Below are 18,746 nucleotides of genomic sequence, written 5' to 3' on the forward strand. Positions count from 1 at the left end.
AGGATATTAATGCTACAATCTTTAATCCTAACGTAAACCAAAGGGTCACCATGCTAACAAAACACACAGGACAGGATACTACAGGACAGGATGCTGCTGTCACTCTCAAATGATTGACAGGTCTCTTAATACAAAGACTAATCCTAAACAACTAAATCTGAGTTTCTAATGTTTTCTGATGCTGTAAAAGGTTTGTCATACAAGGACTGGCTTCTAGCAACTGCCCCAGTACCCCATACTCCCGCAGTATGGGGTACCGGGGCAGTTGCTACAAGTCATCCAGTCCTTGCATAACCAAAGTGAGAGCTGTGTCCGTATTCTCGGCATAAAGTCAATCACATTTTCGGTCGGTGTCGGACTTCAACAAGGTTGTCCCTTGTCTCCGATTGTGTTTGTGATATTCATGGAGAGGATCTCAAGTCACAGCCAAGGTGAGGAGTGTTTCCATTTTGGTAATCTCAGAATTGTATTTCTGCTCTTCATAGATGATGTGGTTTTGTTGGCTTCATCAGAACGTGACCTCCAGTGTGCACTGGGGCGGTTTGCCGCTGAGTGTGAAATGGCCGGGATGAGAGTCAGCACCTCCAAGTCTGAGGCCATGGTTCTCTACCGGAACATGGTGGATTGCTCCCTCCCGGGTTGAGGATGAGTTGTTGCCTCAAGTGAAGGAGTTCAAGTATCTTGGGGTCTTGTTCATGAGCGAGGGTAGGATGGAGCGGGAGATTGACAGGTGGGATGGTGCAGCGTCAGCAGTAATGCGGACGTTGTACCGGACCGTTATGGTGAAGAGGGAGCTGAGCCGGAAGGCAAAGCTCTCAATTAACCAGTCAATCTTCATTCCAACCCTCACCTATGGTCATGAGCTTAGGGTAGTGACTGAAGGGGCTGAGATCGCGGATATAAGCGGCTGAAATGAGTTTCCTCCGTAGGGTGTCTGGGCTCAGCCTTAGAGATAGGGTAAGGAGCTCGGATATCTGGGGGGAGCTCGGAGTAGACCCGCTGCTCCTTCGTGTCGAAAGGAGCCAGTTGAGATAGTTCGGGCATCTGATTAGGATGCCTCCTGGGCACCTTCCTTTGGAGGTTTTCCAGGCACGTTCAGCTGGAAGGAGACCTTGGAGTAGACCCACACTCGCTGGAGGGACTACATGTCCAATCTGGCCTGGGAACGCCTTGGGATCCCCCAGGGGGAGCTGGAGGGTGTTGCTGGGGAGAGAGACGTTTGGAGTGCCCTACTTAGCTTGCTGCCGCTGTGACCCCACCCCGGAGAAGTGGCTGATGATGAGATGAGATGAGATGAGATAAAAAGGTTTGTTCACATCACTAATGGTTGTAAAGATTGGAATAAAACAGACCCATATTTTCAATTACCATTGGTTGAGAAAGACTCAAAAAGCTTATTTTACATCTATGCAAACTCTTCAGTTATGTATGTAAAGATAGCTCCACTGGATATGGTCAAATAAATCACAGCTTGGGCCTTGAAAATTGCATTGTAAAGTTAAGGGAAGGAACAAACAGCCAAGTTTAGATTATCATTCAATTTTAACCAAATCACACTGATCTGGGGTCAGGGACGTTCCGGTAGCCAAGCTTTAAGCTGATTGGTTCGCTACCATTTCTCTCGTTTCATACCGCCTTGGGTGAAACAGCTACTTGTGGTGGCAAATTGCTTCTTTTCATTGATTTTTCAGTGATTTGGGCTGCAACAGTTTTGGCATCTTGTTCGGCGTGAAGGTCTGATTCCTTTCTCTCCCCCGATTCCTTTCACATACCAACATTTTTTTTTACATTTTTTTTATCACAACCAGGTTTCCCGTCTGATGAAGATGATTCATGGAGGAAATTATTAAACTCTTTTTCAAAGATAAAAATACTAAGTACCATAAAGGGTTAAAGATTCAGGGTCTACAGGGACTGAATGATATTGACTTCTGTACCAACAGCTATTTTGGTGGGACAGGATTAACCATCGATGCTGCAATTCTGAAGATCATTATTTTTAATGAAATTACTAAAAAACAATAAAACCTGGTTGAACCCGTGTTGTACTTATTGATGTAGTACTATGTGTCGCTAAAGGTCTTCTACCAGCTTGTTCTGGCATATCTGCTGGTTAGAGACAACACCTTCACTTCTTCTAACTCAACACTACCTGCCTTCTCTTCCTCATCCGGCTGCGATGATGAAGATGAAAACACTATGCACCCTGTCATTGTTCTCCCAGACACCAACCAGTCACATCAGATATGGCTGAAGTCTGCAGGATCTGAATGTTCGTAAACTAGATATCGTCTTATAAAAGGGACGTTTTTCCATATAAATCTTCAGGATGGAAGATTTAAGGACTCTTTCACTGTTTAACTCAGCTCATGCAGGAAGTGTTGTTCCAGAACAAAATCTTAAAAATAAAAGTCACAAATTCAAATATTTTCAACTGTTTTGACGTTTCCCGTGTCTGCTGTCCCGCTGTTGTTTGCTGGGAGAGAAAGAACAAGACAGGTAAAGTCACATGATGGTATAATGTTTAACCCTTTTTCTGTTCAATTGGACGGCGAATGTGTTGGAGGAAAGGAAACAGAGCGCGGACGATGTCTCTGCTTCAGAGGGAAACAGGGAGAGGTCATCATCACCACATCACACAACTGGAGGAGACAGATCCAGATTATCCAAACCTCAGATCCAGGCCATACGTCTGTTTACCACCACTTTAGAGGGTTTTGTTTTCCTGTTTTCCATAAAGTCTTCATATCTCATTTAAATGAATGTAATTAGTCTTTACTGGCGAGTATCATCTCCATCTCTGCCAGAGAGAAACAAAAGAACCCCCCTGACAGAGGGAGTCCACATTCACACCCTGAAAAAAACCCCAGACTAGAAGAAGAGTGTATTCAGTACAGTTCACACCTCCACCAGACGGCTCTCCTCTCCTCTCCTCCTCTTCTGTGGAGGTGGACCTAGGAGACAAACCAGCTGAGGAGTTAACACTCAGTTACAGTATAAATCAGGTTCTTCAAAGGTTCTGAATCACCACAACCACGACAGGTCCTTGATCATCATACAGTCATAGCTGTGCAGACACATGACCAGGCTGACAGGCCCAGTAGCGTGAGAGATTAACACACACACACACACACACACACACACACAGACACACACACACACACATGACCAGGCTGACAGGCCCAGTAGTGTGAGAGATTAACACACACACACACACACACACACACACACAGACACACACACACACACATGACCAGGCTGACAGGCCCAGTAGTGTGAGAGATTAACACACACACACACACACACACAGACACACACACACACACACAGACACACACACACACACATGACCAGGCTGACAGGCCCAGTAGTGTGAGAGATGAACACACACACGGACAGAAAAGCCAGTGTGTTTCCTGCCATTATAAGACTTTAGCACAGCGCCCAAGTCAACTGAACAGGAAATATGGGAAATGAAAGTATTGAATATGCAACACTCGAGCTAAAACATCTAGCTAATAAAAAGGTTTTGCCTGTCAGTCTGTGGATGTGCAGCCTCCTGGGTGGATCCTCACAGGGATGTGACCAAGTCTGATATGAACCTGCACGTACCACAAAGAAAAGGTTTTGGTAACACTTTAGTATGGGGAACGTAGTCACCATTAATTAGGTGCTTATTAGCATGCAAATTAGCAACATATTGGCTCATAATTGGTCATTATTACGTACTCATTAATGCCTTATTCTGCATGGCCTTATTACACAACCAGTAAGCCATGAACTATGAGTTTTCCCTCTATAACCTCAGAAGTATTGCTTATTAGTAGTACCATCTCAATATGCTTTGCTTAGTATGGCCTTTATAAGGTGGTAGTACCACAAGAAGAGTTATTCTCCCTTACTAACACTTAATGAATATGCTCTGTTCTTACATAACAACACACAAAACTACAAGTGTTCATAGTGTTACATTACTCTAAATTAAGTTGTTGTTACTTAGAATATGTCCCCCATACTACAGTGACATCTTGATCATTACTAATTCACTAGTAATTAGGTTTTTTACTTAGAATATGTTCCCCGTACTAAAGTGACATCTTGATCATTACTAATTCACTAGTAATTAAGTTTTTTTATGTTCCCCATACTAAAGTGTTACCAAGGTTTGCTATGTGACCATTTTGGTCTGACCCTAGCCCTGTCTTTCTTTGCATAACACAATAAAGCTGGGCAAACCATTTACGCTCGCACATGCGTGACTCACATCTACGGTTGACTCAGATTGGGCAGCGATAAGAATATGCAACGCTTCCTGTTTTCACTGCGGTGCAGAGGAAGTTGTTCCTTGCATCATCAAAGTTCTTTTAATAACTTTCGGTCATGTCGCGGCCCCCCATCAGTCAACGTAGATGTGAGTCGCACATGCACACCGCGGACTCAGATCCGGCAGTGATCTCAGACCGGAGCAGCGTCGGTCAAGTGAGCCAGACGGTGAATGGATGGAGAGAGGGAGCGGCGACAGCGAGAACAAACATTTTGTGAAGGGTTTAAATCACAGCAACCACGAGAAGGTCTTCATCATACACTCACAGCTGCACAAAACATGTTTAGACTGGTCCAGTAGTTTACAAGATTAGCTGTGGACACACACACACACAGTTCATATTTCTACAAAAAGGGCTGGCTTCCTAATCACACGAAGTGTACATAGATACACATGAAAACAGCAAACACATCAGCATGTCAGGGTTCACACACTGTAAAAAGTGGATGTCACTAAACTTTCTGCTTTTACATTTGGATAAAACTGAGGCGCTGGTCGCCGGCCCTGCTAGACACAGACACCAGTTTGATCAAGTAACTATAACAATCCACAACTCTGTGACTCCACAAAGGGTGGCAGCCAAACATCTTGGTGTTACGTTTGATCCCAGCCAAGACTGTCTTTTTCACACACATAACATGGCTATGAGTCAGTCTTTCCTGTCCATGGCTGCCGCAGACACACGAGTTTATTACATCGAGACTTGACTACTGTAATGCTCTGTTTCCAGGTCTGCCACATGCTGGTACCAAAAGTCACCAGATTGTTCACCGATAGCACCTCATCCAACATCAGATTAGATATTATATATAGACCACATTTAACAGCATCTTCATGACAAGGAAACACACTAGAAGATATAGAAACAGGGCTCATACACTCTTTCACCAACGATTTTCAATGACTTTTCCATGACTTCTCCACAACCTTTCACTGAATTTCAATGACCCAAAAAATGACTTCACTGTTCACTGAAGATAATTTATTGTCGCGCCAAGTCAAATTAGGTCTGCATTTCAAACATGTGGTGCCTCTGTAAAACAAATCTTTGCAGTGTATTCCCTTGTATTCACTTTTAACAAAATGAATACATAATACTTTTATCTAAAATGAAATAAGTAATAAAACTCCCACTAAATAACTCTCTCTTGCGATGCTGTTGAGGATCATCACTTCTGGGAGGAACAGAGGATCCTTGGAACTGTTCTTCACGGCCTCGAGACTTAAAATTAGGATCTGGCAGATCACCCTTCTGCACCGTCTCCACGTAGGTGGTCACGTGGGGCCAAAGCTTCAAAGCTTGGTCAGACACACCAACATTTTCAAGCCAACGGTGTCTGCAGAACTTGGTGGTGGTGACAAAGTCCTCATGACGAGCGGAACAATCATGGAAAAGCCAGGATAGGCTCAAGAGTGAATGCTCAACGTCCCAGCCGATACTGAAAGCGGTGTGCACCATATGCAAACTGCAAGATCCAATGTTGAGAAGCCATTTGTCCACCTGCTTCTGCAGCTCTTTCTGTATTAGTTCTGACCCTTTCCAGTTCACGTTTGGCCCGTCCATAGACAGCTGGACGAGGTTATGAACTCCTGTCTCAGACGGCGCTTTGCTTACCTTTTCAATGACATCAACTGCAGTGGAGTGCCCGAAACATTCTAAGCCAAGCCAAGTCTTAACCTGGGCTCCTTCCCACAGCCTCACATGTAAATCCATTTGTTTAGACTGCAAATGGTGGTTTAAGCTCTTCTCAAATAGCACTACACATGCCGTTTGTTGGGACACTCCTGCCAGTACGAGCCTCTTAAAATACAAAGCAAGCCCAAATGTGCAGACATATGCACACTTTCTCTCACCGCAGGCAAATCTTGCTGCAATCTGGCTGTCCGGGAACATGACTGCAAAAAGACGGCTCACGTCCTTGGATGACTTGAATGAGTAGTACGAGTTCATGACTTTTAATGCCCACATAATCTCCGCTTTGAGGACTTCGTTTTTCCTCCAAACGTCCAAAGTTGTGTGTTTCTTCCTCTTCATTGTTGAAGCTGCAGTAGCATCGCTGGATGTATGTGATACACCAGCCTGCATAAGCTCTCTGAGGGGAACTGCGGTGCTAGCAGTAGCGGCTGCTGTCTCGCGCTTTCCCCCCTTCATGTGGCTAACAAGCGCCGCCCCGCCCATATTCGAAATACCGAATGCTTTACAGCACACCTTCCATTTAGCACGCTTTAGGTCAAAGTCTTTTGCCAGCCGCAGCTGGTACTTATCCTTAAAAAGCCACGTATTATTGAAGCGGCCCTTCCCTGGCATGTTGGCACAACAGGTTTGCCACCTGCTACCTTAGCGCACTGCAGGGGTCGTGGGCGGGCCTGTAATCACAGACTGAAATAACTTCTCACACGGCACCAAAATACCGCGACGGTTATCTGCCAATTTAGTTCTGTTTTTTATGCTTGGATTAATTAGTAATTACATTTGACGCAGATGTAGCTACTTTTCCAAAACTTTAAAGAAAAAAGATATATTCCATAACTTTTCCAGGGCCTGGAAATTGCATTTTAAATTTCGATGACTTTTCCAGGTTTTTCATGACCGTACGAACCCTGTAGAAAAGACCCTATCAGGGTTCCCACTCTTTTCTAGAGATCCTTGTCCGGGACTTTTCCAGGACAGTTTCAGCGATGATCTAACTGGTATGACAGACAGGGATCATGCCATACACCAACATGTTCCTCTCTGTGGAAGTCTGATGTCAATGGCTATAACTTCTCTATGAAATCATCTCTTACATGCTTAGAAGTTATGACACATTGGTCACTAAATAATGCAGGTGAGAAATATGGGAAACACTGCCTTTGGAGAACTCCAATAGATCTCCTAGTAGTTCATTCTAAGCTAAAGGAAAACAGATGAATGTTGAAATAATTTCCCAGGACAACACAAGATTTTCCAGGACATTTGAGTTTTTCTCTTTTTTTTCCTATATGTTTTCCATGACTGGAAAATTGGTCAGCTATTTTCCAGGACGCATGGGAACCCTGTCTAGTTTACTCACATGTCTCTCGGTAATTATCACTCATCCCAGTTCAGTCACATCTAGTTTACTTGTACATGACTTGGTTATTTCTGTGTAATGAAGGTCTTGTAAAGTACAACTTTCTGTCCCACAAACAGTGTGTGTTGTGGGACAGAAACACACTGTTTGTGGGTCTGCGTGGGACGGGTGGCGTTTACCTGGTGGCGTTGGCGTCTCGTTTCTGGGTGTTGAGGTGGAAGAGCGACGGGGCGAGGCACACGGCGATGTTGGTGGGAGTCATCTGGTTCTCCTCCACACACGCCACCACGTCACGCAGGAAGAGGAGGAGCGTCTGCAGCGCCTCCCGGTTCTCATCGGGGAGAAGCAAGATGGCCGCCTGGACGGCGACGAGCTGCTGATCTTTTGGGAAATCTGGGAAAATGATTTGGATTGTTTAATTTTTATTTGATTAATTTACTTAATACAAAAATTAACTTAATAAATTAACTTATTTGTTTTGATAATTTGAATTTGAATAAGTTGAATCGTCGTGTTCCCAAAACAGATGCGGGCCTTTTGAAAGAAGAGCCAAGACTGAAATGAAATACTTACACGAGTTAAATAAAAGCTTAAGGCTTTTCAAAGAAAATAATATTAATAATGATAATAACAATGGTAAAATAAATAACAATAATAATAATAATAGTAATAATAATAATAAGCGGTTTGGATAGTGGATGGATGGATGGATAATAATAATAATATAATAATAATAATAATAATAATAATAATAATAAGCGGTTTGGATAATGGTCGGATGGATAATAATAATAACCACAGCAACAACAATAATAATAATAATAATAACAATACATTTCAGAGGTGCTTTTTAAGAAACTCAGACACATTACATCAAACTGAATTTGAATTAAGTTCAAACTAACACCAAATTTAAGAGACATGACTAGAGATTGTAAACAGGCGTGAAAAGGTGTTTTAAATACATTTTTTCTACTTAAGGTATTGAGTAAGAACAGGTCAGATTCTTATTTCACATTTTTACTGTCGAGTCGCTTTCCTTCTCTTCTGTGTTTGCATGGAGAAGCAGAAGGTTACGCTTTCACTGCAGGTTAAGATAAAAACCAGATGAAGGTAGACGTCTTCCATTTGGACTTCATGTCTTATGGACACATTTTATAGACACATCATTTATGTAGTGGAAGGCACACCTGAACAACCTGAATACAGACTGCACCACCAATCCATGAACTGGTGACTACAGACAGCTATGGAGAGACAGAGACAGACAAACACACACACACAGACACACAGACAGACACACAGACAGACAGACAGAATGACAGACAGACAGACAGACAGACAGACAGACAGAATGACAGACAGACAGACAGACAGACAGGACACATAGAGGTACTGACATTGGTATATGTGGAGGAAGGACTGGCAGAGGCTGCTGGTGAAGACGGGTTCGGGCAGGTCTCTGAAGTACTGCTTCACCATGTCGGCTACGTCAAACGCAGACTGGCCGTCATAGGAAACACCGTCTGGGTCCGACTCCACCAGGTCCCGAAGGTACTGGATGCGAGTCTTCACCCCCGACTTACGGAAGAGACCCACCTGACAGACAGAAGACATGTTTGTGAGTGAGAGAGAGAGAGAGAGAGAGAGTCAGTCTGCAGTCTCTTTCCATGAAGATGATGATGACGATGATAACAATGATGATGAAGATTCATTATTTTTATTATTGTTTGTGTTTTATTACATGAGACATTTTATTGGTTTGGCGTCTCTCTGAACACCCGGGGTCACCTTACAGTCAAATAACAGAAACACCAGAATTAAAACATCAATAATCCAAACTAGACATCAGAACCACAAACATAAAGAACAATCAGAAAAACACAGAACGGCACAAAACATCTGACATAACCTCTGTGATAAATAACACAACGGTTTGAAACCGTACTGCGGAGCCCGCCATGACGACGCCGCCTCATGACGACAACACACATTTAGGGACAACTGGTTAAAACTGAAATTGAGGGGGCGTCCAGGTAGCATGGCGGTCTATTCCGTTGCCTGCCAACACAGGGACTGCAGGTTCGAATCCCCGTGTTGCTGCCGGCTTGGTCGGGCGTCCCTACAGACACAATTGGCTGTGTCTGCGGTGGGAAGCTGGATGTGGGTATGTGTCCTGGTCGCTGCACTAGCGCCTCCTCTGGCCGGTCAGGGCACCTGTTCTGGGGGGAGGGGGAACTGGGGGGAATAGCGTGATCCTCCCACACGCTACGTCCCCCTGGTGAAACTCCTCACTGTCAGGTGAAAAGAAGCGGCTGGCGACGCCACATGTATGGAGGGGACATGTGGTAGTCTGCAGCCCTCCCCGGATCGGCTGAGTCGGTGGAGCAGAGACCGGGACGGCTCCGAAGAGTGGGGTAGTTGGCCAGATACAATTGGGGGGAAAAAGGGGGGAAAAATCCCCCCAGAAAACAAACAAAAGAAAAAAAGAAATAATTTAAATTGTACTAGCTGAAATCGGTGGTGAAATTGGCCACTGAAACGCTTGCAGAGACCTCTCCTCGACTTCCTGTCCATCTGGACAACATCTGGACAACATCTGGACAACGTCTGGAGTTGAAGGCTTTTCTTCGCTGAAGGTTTTGCTTATTTCAGAATCTAAATCAGAATTCTTTATTTCCCCACCTCTATTTCCATGCACAAGGACTATGTCTCGCTGTTTGTTTTACTAAACAAACACACAGCAGCCAAACATTTACACACTAAGTTAACTAACGACAACTCCAGAGACACGAGATGTTTTATTAACACTGGTAATAACTTCCCTGCAGTCGCTGCTCCACCCCCTCTGCTGACCCGGGAGGGCTGCAGACTTCCACGTCTCCTCCGATACATGTAGAGTCGCCAGCCGCTTCTTTTCACCTGACAGTGAGGAGTTTCACCAGGAGGATGTAGCGTGTGGGAGGACCACGCTATTCCCCCCAGTTCCCCCTCCCCTCCAAACACCTGGCCCGACCGACCAGAAGACGCGCTAGTGCAGCAACCAGGTCACATACCCACATCTGGCTTCCCTTCGGCACACACAGCCAATTGTGTCTGTGGGGATGACCACCCAAGCTGTAGGTAACATGGGGATTTGGAACCAGCGTTCCCATGTTGGTAGGCAACGGAGTAGACCGCTACGCTACTTGGACATCCCCTGCGGCATGTTTTATTAGTCTTTGGCGGTGAAGGTTCAGCTATGCTAGCTAGCTACCTGCTAACCCACAATAGCAGTAAAGTCTTTTCTGTTTGAATCAGCAGCTTGATTTATCAGGAGTGATTTAGAGAAGTCAGACCATCTCATCACTCCAGTTAAACCAAACCCCAAGACGGCTGTATCATAAACTACACTGCATATTACTATGCCAGCTCCTGCCAGACTGCAGCTGAAATAAAACAAAAACACTGTCAAGAGGGGACCAGGAGGTGTCAGGAGACAATGAGGAAGTGTCAGGAGACAATGAGGAAGTGTCAGGAGACAATGAGGAAGTGTCAGGAGAGAATGAGGAGGTGTAAGGAGAGAATGAGGAGGTGTAAGGAGAGAATGAGGCGGTGTTAGGAGAGAATGAGGAGGTGTCAGGAGATAATGAGGCGGTGTAAGGAGAGAATGAGGAGGTGTAAGGAGACAATGAGGACGTGTCAGGAGACAATGAGGACATGTCAGGAGAGAATGAGGACGTGTCAGGAGAGAATGAGGAGGTGTAAGGCGGAGGTTTGTCACCTGGTCTAGACACTGGGTCTTCAGGTAGGTCATGGCTCCGAGGATGCTGGGAGGAAGAGACTCGCCAGTTTGCTGAATGTTGTGGAGCAAAGAAACCCCAAACACCCGTCTGCCCTTCATCTCCGACCCCTTAGTCTTTCTCAGGGGCTTAGGGACCGTCCTGTGGAGGGAGGAAGAGAAGGAGACAGACAGACAGAGAGAAACAGAGGGACAGAGACAGACAGACAGAGGGACAGACAGACAGATAAACAGACAAACAGACAGAGGGGCAGACAGACAGATGGACAGACAGATAGACAGAGGGGGACAGAGAGACAGACGGATGGACAGAGAGACAGACGGAGACAGACAGATTACTACTATAATTACTATCACTTATTGTTATTTCTACTTTGTTCTTCAATGTGCACACATTTTAATGTATCAAAAGCTTTGGCAACACACGAACAATTTGTCATGCCAATAAAGACATTTGAACTGAATTGAACTGAACTGAGAGACAGAGAGGTGGGGAGAGGGAGCGAGAGAGAGGGGTGGGGGAGAAAGAGGAGGAGAGGGGGTGGGGGAGAGAGGGGGGGGAGAGAGGGCAGTGACATTGGTAAAGCAAACAGAGTGTGAAAGAGGAGGCATAAACAGGTGGGAGAGATGGATGGAATCGAACAAAGAGAAGAAGAGAGATTTATATGCTTGAGAATGTGCCGGTGAAAGAGGGATGGACAGACAAAGCGAGAGGAGGAGAGCTTAAGTGTTACACTGAGAGAAAAGAAAGGTCTATTTCTTTTCATAGTCAGCTCAGTGATTGTTAAAACAAATAGCCCAATTACTGCAGCTCTCTCCAGAAGTCAATTACCCCGTCCCCTTACCCCCCCCCCCCCGGCTCTCAGCTATCAGCCCAGCTGCAGGTGGCGACACAAATGGATAACGTCAAACAGGTTATTAATTGTCCCACTGGGAGCCGAGCTTCCTGGGAAACGGGCTTTGAAACGCTAAAGTCGAAATCCCATTAAAACCACAGAGAAGCAGAAACAAAACAGTCAACAAGAAGAAAGAGAAGAAAAGAGAAAGAAGAGATGTTTTTGCAACTTCTGGAATTGGCTTCTGAACTTTAAATGACCGGTAAAAATAACGATTCACAATGTTTCAGGTGAAATACAATAAGTTCTCATTATTGATCATGAATATTAACTTGCAGTATTTTATGTACGCAGCACATGAAATGCTGTAAGTTGTCATCATTGCTGATTATATCAATATCAGTAGAGTAATTTAAACTGATTTTTAAAACGCTCTTTAGAAAGGGTCTTCCATATTTTTTTTTCATTTTCCGTTAATGTTATGTGAAACACTGTGTAACTGTTTTGATAAGAGCTACACAAATACCTTGTTATTATTGTTGTATTGTGCATAATCTACTACTACTTTCGGCTGCTCCCGTTAGGGGTCGCCACAGCGGATCATCCCTTTCCATTTCTTCCTGTCTTCTGCGTCTTCCTCTGTCACACCAGCCACCTGCATGTCTTCCCTCACCACATCCATAAACCTCCTCTTTGGCCTTCCTCTTCTCCTCTTCCCTGGCAGCTCCATATTCAGCATCCTTCTCCCAATATACTCAGCATCTCTCCTCCACACATGTCCAAGCCATCTCAATCTTGCCTCTCTTGCTTTGTCTCCAAACCGTCCAACCTGAGCGGTCCCTCTAATATAATCGTTCCTAATCCTGTCCTTCTTCGTTACTCCCAGTGAAAATCTTAGCATCTTCAACTCTGCCACCTCCAGCTCCGCCTCCTGTCTTTTCGTCAGTGCCACTGTCTCCAAACCATATAACATAGCTGGTCTCACAACCATCTTGTAAACTTTCCCTTTAACTCTTGCTGATACCCTTCTGTCGCAAATCACTCCTGACACTGTACGGTATTGTATGTGAAATACTGTAGGTTATTAGTACAGCTGGCTGCTGAAACATCTGCAGTCTGTGTGACATCTGAACTAGTTGATCCGAAGCTAAAAACCTTTTCTGTGTCTGGGTAGCGTAGCGGCCTATTCTGCTATCTACTAACACGGGGATCGCCGGTTGGAATCCCTGTATTACCTCTGGCTTGGTCAAGCAGAATTTCAGGAGTCAATGCATGATATAACAAGAGCCTGTACCAGGAGCTGTGCTGCATGCTCAGACAGATAGGATCTAATTTTCCTGATGTACAGGGCAAATCGGCATGACTGAGTAATCAAGGCTATGTGAACCTTAAAGGTTAGTTAGTCATCAATCACGACACCCAGGTTTCGGGCAGACTTTGTGGGCATGAGTTGGGTTGATCCGAGCTGGATATTGATATGTTGCTAAAAGGACGGACTGGCTGGAGCTCAGTCTTAAGATAGCTTAAGCTGAAGATGGTATTCTTTCATCCATGCAGAGATATCAGCAAGGCATGACGATATCCATGCCCAGACTGTGAGGTCATTTGGTGGGAATGATAGGAAGAGCTGGGTATCGTCAGCATAGCAAGAAACCATGGGAGTGAATGATGCACCAAGTGAGGAGGTTTATATTGAGAAGAGGTGGGGACCGATTACTGATCCTTGAGGTACCCCTGTGGATAAGCCATGCAGATTGGACACTTTTCCCCTCCAATATACTCTAAAAGATCTCCCTGAGGGGTAGGACTTGAACCAGTGGAGGGCAGATCCTGAGTTACCAAGCTCAGTGAGTGTGGAGAGGAGGATTTGGTGGTTAACCGTGTCAAAGGTAGCTGACAGATCTAGCAGCAATAAAGCTGAGGGCTTCAAAGAAGGTTGACTCAGGTCATCTGGGTACAATGTTTATTGACAGATACGTTTCATCACTCAACTAAGTGATGAAGAGAGGCCAGGCCCCTCCATACATGATAATGAATCACTTAGCTGAGTGATGAAATGTATCTGTCAATAAACGTTGTATCCAGATGAACTGATTCAACATTCTTTGATTTTCTTATCTGGATTGTTGAACATGCATCAAGACAAAGCTGAGGACTGACCAGCAACTCTAGCCAAACGCAGTGATTCTATTACCGAGAGGAGTGCAGTCTCGGCAGATTGACTCCATTTAAAGCCAGACTGATTCAGCTTATATAGATTGTTTTCAGAAAGGAATTCAGAGACTTGGTTAAAGACTGCGTGCCAGTATTTTTGAAAGAAAGGGTAGGAGTGAAACCAGTCTGTAGTTTTCAACTTGTGCTGGGTTGAGTGTAGGTTTTTTGAGCAGTGAGGTGACCTGAGCTTGCTTAAATGTGGTGGGGAACACACCCGTTGTAAGCAAGGAGTTGATGATGTGTGTGACTGTGGGGTTTAAAGGTCTTTAGGAGGTTGAATGTATCGGGTCCAGTGGACAGGTAGTGGGATGAGAATCCAGCAGAAGCTTGGAGACTTCCTCCCTGGTAATGGGGGAGAATAAGGTGAGTGAGGCACTGTTAGCTGGCAGCGGCAGATGGAGTTGGTCAGGCTCAGAGAACTGATTACTGATGGCAGAAACCTTATCAATAAAGTACGAGGCAAACATGTCAGGAATGAACAGAGTGGAGGTTGGAGGAGGAGGCAGATTGAGGAGTGAGTTAAAAGCAGAAAACATTTTTCAAGCATCAGTGGCACTACAGATCTTGTTCTGATAGTAAGCGGTCTTAGCTGTTTTTAAGCTGGAGGAGAATGATGCTAGGAGACACTGAAAGTCACTGAGGTCAGTGGACTCTGCACCATTTTCTCTCTGCCGCTCTGAGCCCAAGCCTTTGCTCTCTGATGACCTCAGTGAGTCATGGACTGGGCAGGAGGGCATTAGGAGCAGGTTTGGATGCTAGAGGGCAGAGATTGTTAAGAGAGGAGTGAGGAACAGTGTGTGTCTGTAGCCTTGTTGACAGAGAGTGAAGAGAATTCATTATGAGGAAGCATGTTAGCCAAGACCTCATTGGAGAAATGGGTCGGTGTAAGGGACCGGAAGTTTCAGCAGAAGGAGACCCTTTGTGGAGGAACGTGAGGATGTTCCAGTAAGGAGGACGTAAATTGAATAAAGAAGTGGTCTGACAGATGTAGGAGGTGAGGTCAGATTTGATGTGGAGCAGTTCCCAGTCAAGATCAGATCAAGAGTATTGCCTGCTTTGTGTGTGGGAGGGGTGAGGACCTGTCTGAGGTCAAAGGAGGTCAGAAGAGACAGGAAGTCAGTAGCTTGGGGTTTTTCAGTATGGATGTACTGTCTTACGTGACAATCAGTGGTCATTTGTGATACTGGGCTATACAAATAAACTTGACTTCACACACACACACACACACACACACCTACAGATACACAAACACCACACACACACACCTTCAAACAATCCCACACACACCTTCCTACAACCACATAGATGCATGCACACACACACACACAGACACACCTTCATATAACACACGCGCACATATCTACGCAGTCACACAAACCTTCAGAAAATCACACACACACACACACACAAAGCAGGCACAGACGCACACATACAAAGGAACAGGCACGCATGTCTTGTCTCTCTCGCTCTCTCGCTCTCTCTTTCACACACACAGACACACACTGTCTTGCGGCAGATGGTCACCATGTGGTTCAACTGTCCCCACAAAGGGATGAGAAAAATGAAAATTCAGGAAAAAAGGTGATAGAAGGTGGACGGAGAAAAAGTGTTCTTCAAAAGAGAGCGAGTGAATGAGAGAGAGAGAGAGAGAGAGAGAGAGAGAGAGAGAGAGAGAGAGAGAGAGAGAGAGAGAGAGAGAGAGAGAGAGAGAGAGAGAGAGAGAGAGAGAGAGAGAGAGAGAGAGAGAGAGAGAGAGAGAGAGAGAGAGAGAGAGAGAGAGAGAGAGAGATCCTGTGTCATCCAGCAGAACAGATTCGGTTTCTCGTACCAATTTATCCATAATAACTCCCGGCCTGGGTCGGCGCTGGGAGAAAGAGAAAACCCAGCCTTCATCCTGAGGAAGAAGGAGAGCACACTCCTTCACCGACCTGGACTCAAGGCTAAGTGTTTGTCATGTGGCCTCATGGGGTGAGTGGGTGCCGAACTGGATTTTATTCTCTTCAAATATGCTGTGTGTGTGTGTTTTTTGTTGTGAAGAAGAGGCCAGGCTCCCTCCATACATGAATAATGGATCAACTACGCTGACTCAAGTTTTCTCTACTTCCACAATCCTGCCGAACCCAACAGTCTCCTTTATTTCCCAGACCTGCTGTTGTTATTCACAGTTATTCCCTTCATCTTTACTTCACTGATCCATATTTATGTATTCAACCTGCTGTTTCACATCTGATGTGCTCCACGCTGACAAATCATGTCTGTATGTTTTAACTTAGAGACTCTGGTTCTGGACTCCTGCGTGTTGCACATCTATTCTCTTGTTCATATAGAGACAGAGCCCCCACAAAGTAGCCGGACCAGACTCTGTCTCTCCCTCCACCCTTAAGCACTGTGCCAATCAGCTGTCTCCAGTGTTCACAGACATTTTTAGCACCTCACTGGAGACATGCCATGTACCAGCCTCCACCATCAAGACCTCCACCATCACCATCAAGACCTCCACCATCACTCCCGTCCCCCAAAAACCAAGGACAACAGGACTCAATGACTACAGACCAGTCGCCCCGACCTCTGTGGTAATGAAGTCTTTTGAGTGCCTTCTTCTGTCCCACCTTAAAACTATCACTGACCCACTCCTGGACTCCCTGACCCACTCCTGGACTCCCTGACCCACTCCTGGACTCCCTGCACTTCGCCTACAGACCCAACAGGTCTGTGGACGATGCAGTAAACATGGCGCATCACTTCATCCTCCAGCACCTGGACCCTGCAGGAACCTATGCCTGGATCCTGTTGGTGGATTTCAGTCCCGCCTTCAACACCATCATCCTGGATCTGCTGCAGGACAAGCTGTCCCAGCTGCACGTGCCTGTCTCCACCTGCGGGTGGATCACCAACTTCCTATCTGACAGGAAGCAGCACATGAAGCTGGGGAAACGTGTCTCTGATTTCCAGACCATCAGCACCAATCCCTCTCAAGGCTGTGTCCTTTCCCCCTCTACTTTTCTCCCTGTATACAAACAGCTGCACTTCCAGTTACCAGTCAGTCAAGCTCCCGAAGTTTGCTGACGACACCACCCTCATTGGACTCATCTCTGGTGGAGATGAGTTTGCCTACAGGTAGGAGACTGACCATCTGGTGTCGCGGTGTGGCCATAACAACTTGGAGCTCAACACTCTAAAGACAGTGGAGATGGCTGTGGACTTCAGAAAGAACCCAACCCCACCCACCCCCATCACCCTGTGTAGCTCCCCAGCCGACATTGTGGAATCCTTTCACACTGCGCTCCTGTCAATCCACCTGGCCAATGTCCGCTCTCCATCCAACAAGATGGATGAACTACTGCTCCTCAACAGAACAAACATGTACTTTTCCAGATCTGCCATCCTGTGCGTCACTGAAACCTTGCTTGGTGAGCATATACCAGACAGCTCACTCCATTTCCGCACTTCCAACTTCCTGTGTGGAACGTGAAACGGAGCTAACGGGGAAAAATGGGGAGGCAGAATCTGCTTCCATATAAATGAAGGTTGGTGTACAGATGTCCCAGTGTTGAAGAAATCATGCAGCCCTCACTTAGAGACCATCTTCACTGATTGCTGGGATAGGCTCCAGCATCCTATGACCTCACCTGGGATAAGCGGCTTGGATAATGGATGGATGTAAACCATTCTATTCACCGTGAGAGTTTTTATCATTTAATCTGGCTGGTGTCTGTATTTCATCCTAGGCCTGTGTTGGTGAGGAGTTACAACAGCTGGCTGACCAGATAAACATGGAGCACACACATCCAGACTCTCTTCTCATTGTCCTTGGGGATTTTAACAAAGCAAACCTCAGCAGACAGCACAGTGTCCCGGCAGGGACCAAAACACTTTGGATCATTGCTACACAATATTAAAGGACACCTATCACTCTGTCCCCGTGCAGCTTTGGGACTCTGATCACTGTCCGGTTCATCTTCTCCCAACCTACAGGCAGAAACTAAATCTGCAAAGCCTGTGGTTAAAACTGTCAGGAGATGGACCAACAAGTCAAAGCTGGCACTTCAGGTGTGTAAAAAACACATGATCTAAAGAACACCTCTATTAAGTTTTCACAGTGATGACCTGAGACACGGCGAGTCTCTACAGAGTTCACATGATGGATTTTTCATATCGTTGAGTATTTCTATGAAAAATAATATGCAGATCTCTATATTTGCATAATTGATGCAAGGTTGAATTAAGGAAGCAGACTAATATAGACTGATAGTTTGCCCATCAGGGGATCCTATCTTTCCTCTCCTCTTTCTTCCATCCCTCTTACCAGTTGCAGCCTTGCTTGCAGGATGGGGAGAATCTGTCCATCAGGGTGGTGAGCTTCAGTAGGGAGAGCTTCTGCAGGAGCTGGAGGCTGGAGACAGACTGGCTCTCCAGACTCAGACCAGGAGGCGCAGAGGAGAGGGTCTGCTCGCTCGACCAATGGCGCCGCTCACTCACTCTGTTACACACACACACACACACACACACACACACACATTAGTGTATCATAGAGGCAA

At 45.6% G+C, this 18,746-nt stretch overlaps 1 protein-coding gene across 1 annotated transcript in view; it reads right to left on the reverse strand.

Moving 5' to 3' along the window:
- Positions 1–18,746, reverse strand: part of si:dkeyp-23e4.3 (rho GTPase-activating protein 7) — a 65,154-nt gene that overhangs the window by 14,617 nt on the left and 31,791 nt on the right. The window contains 4 exon segments of the mRNA XM_056284363.1: positions 7,557–7,770; positions 8,778–8,976; positions 11,141–11,300; positions 18,515–18,688. Coding sequence (XP_056140338.1) covers positions 7,557–7,770; positions 8,778–8,976; positions 11,141–11,300; positions 18,515–18,688 — 747 coding nt within the window.

This window comes from Lampris incognitus, chromosome 8 (assembly GCF_029633865.1).
Source record: "Lampris incognitus isolate fLamInc1 chromosome 8, fLamInc1.hap2, whole genome shotgun sequence".
NCBI classification, from domain to species: domain Eukaryota; kingdom Metazoa; phylum Chordata; class Actinopteri; order Lampriformes; family Lampridae; genus Lampris; species Lampris incognitus.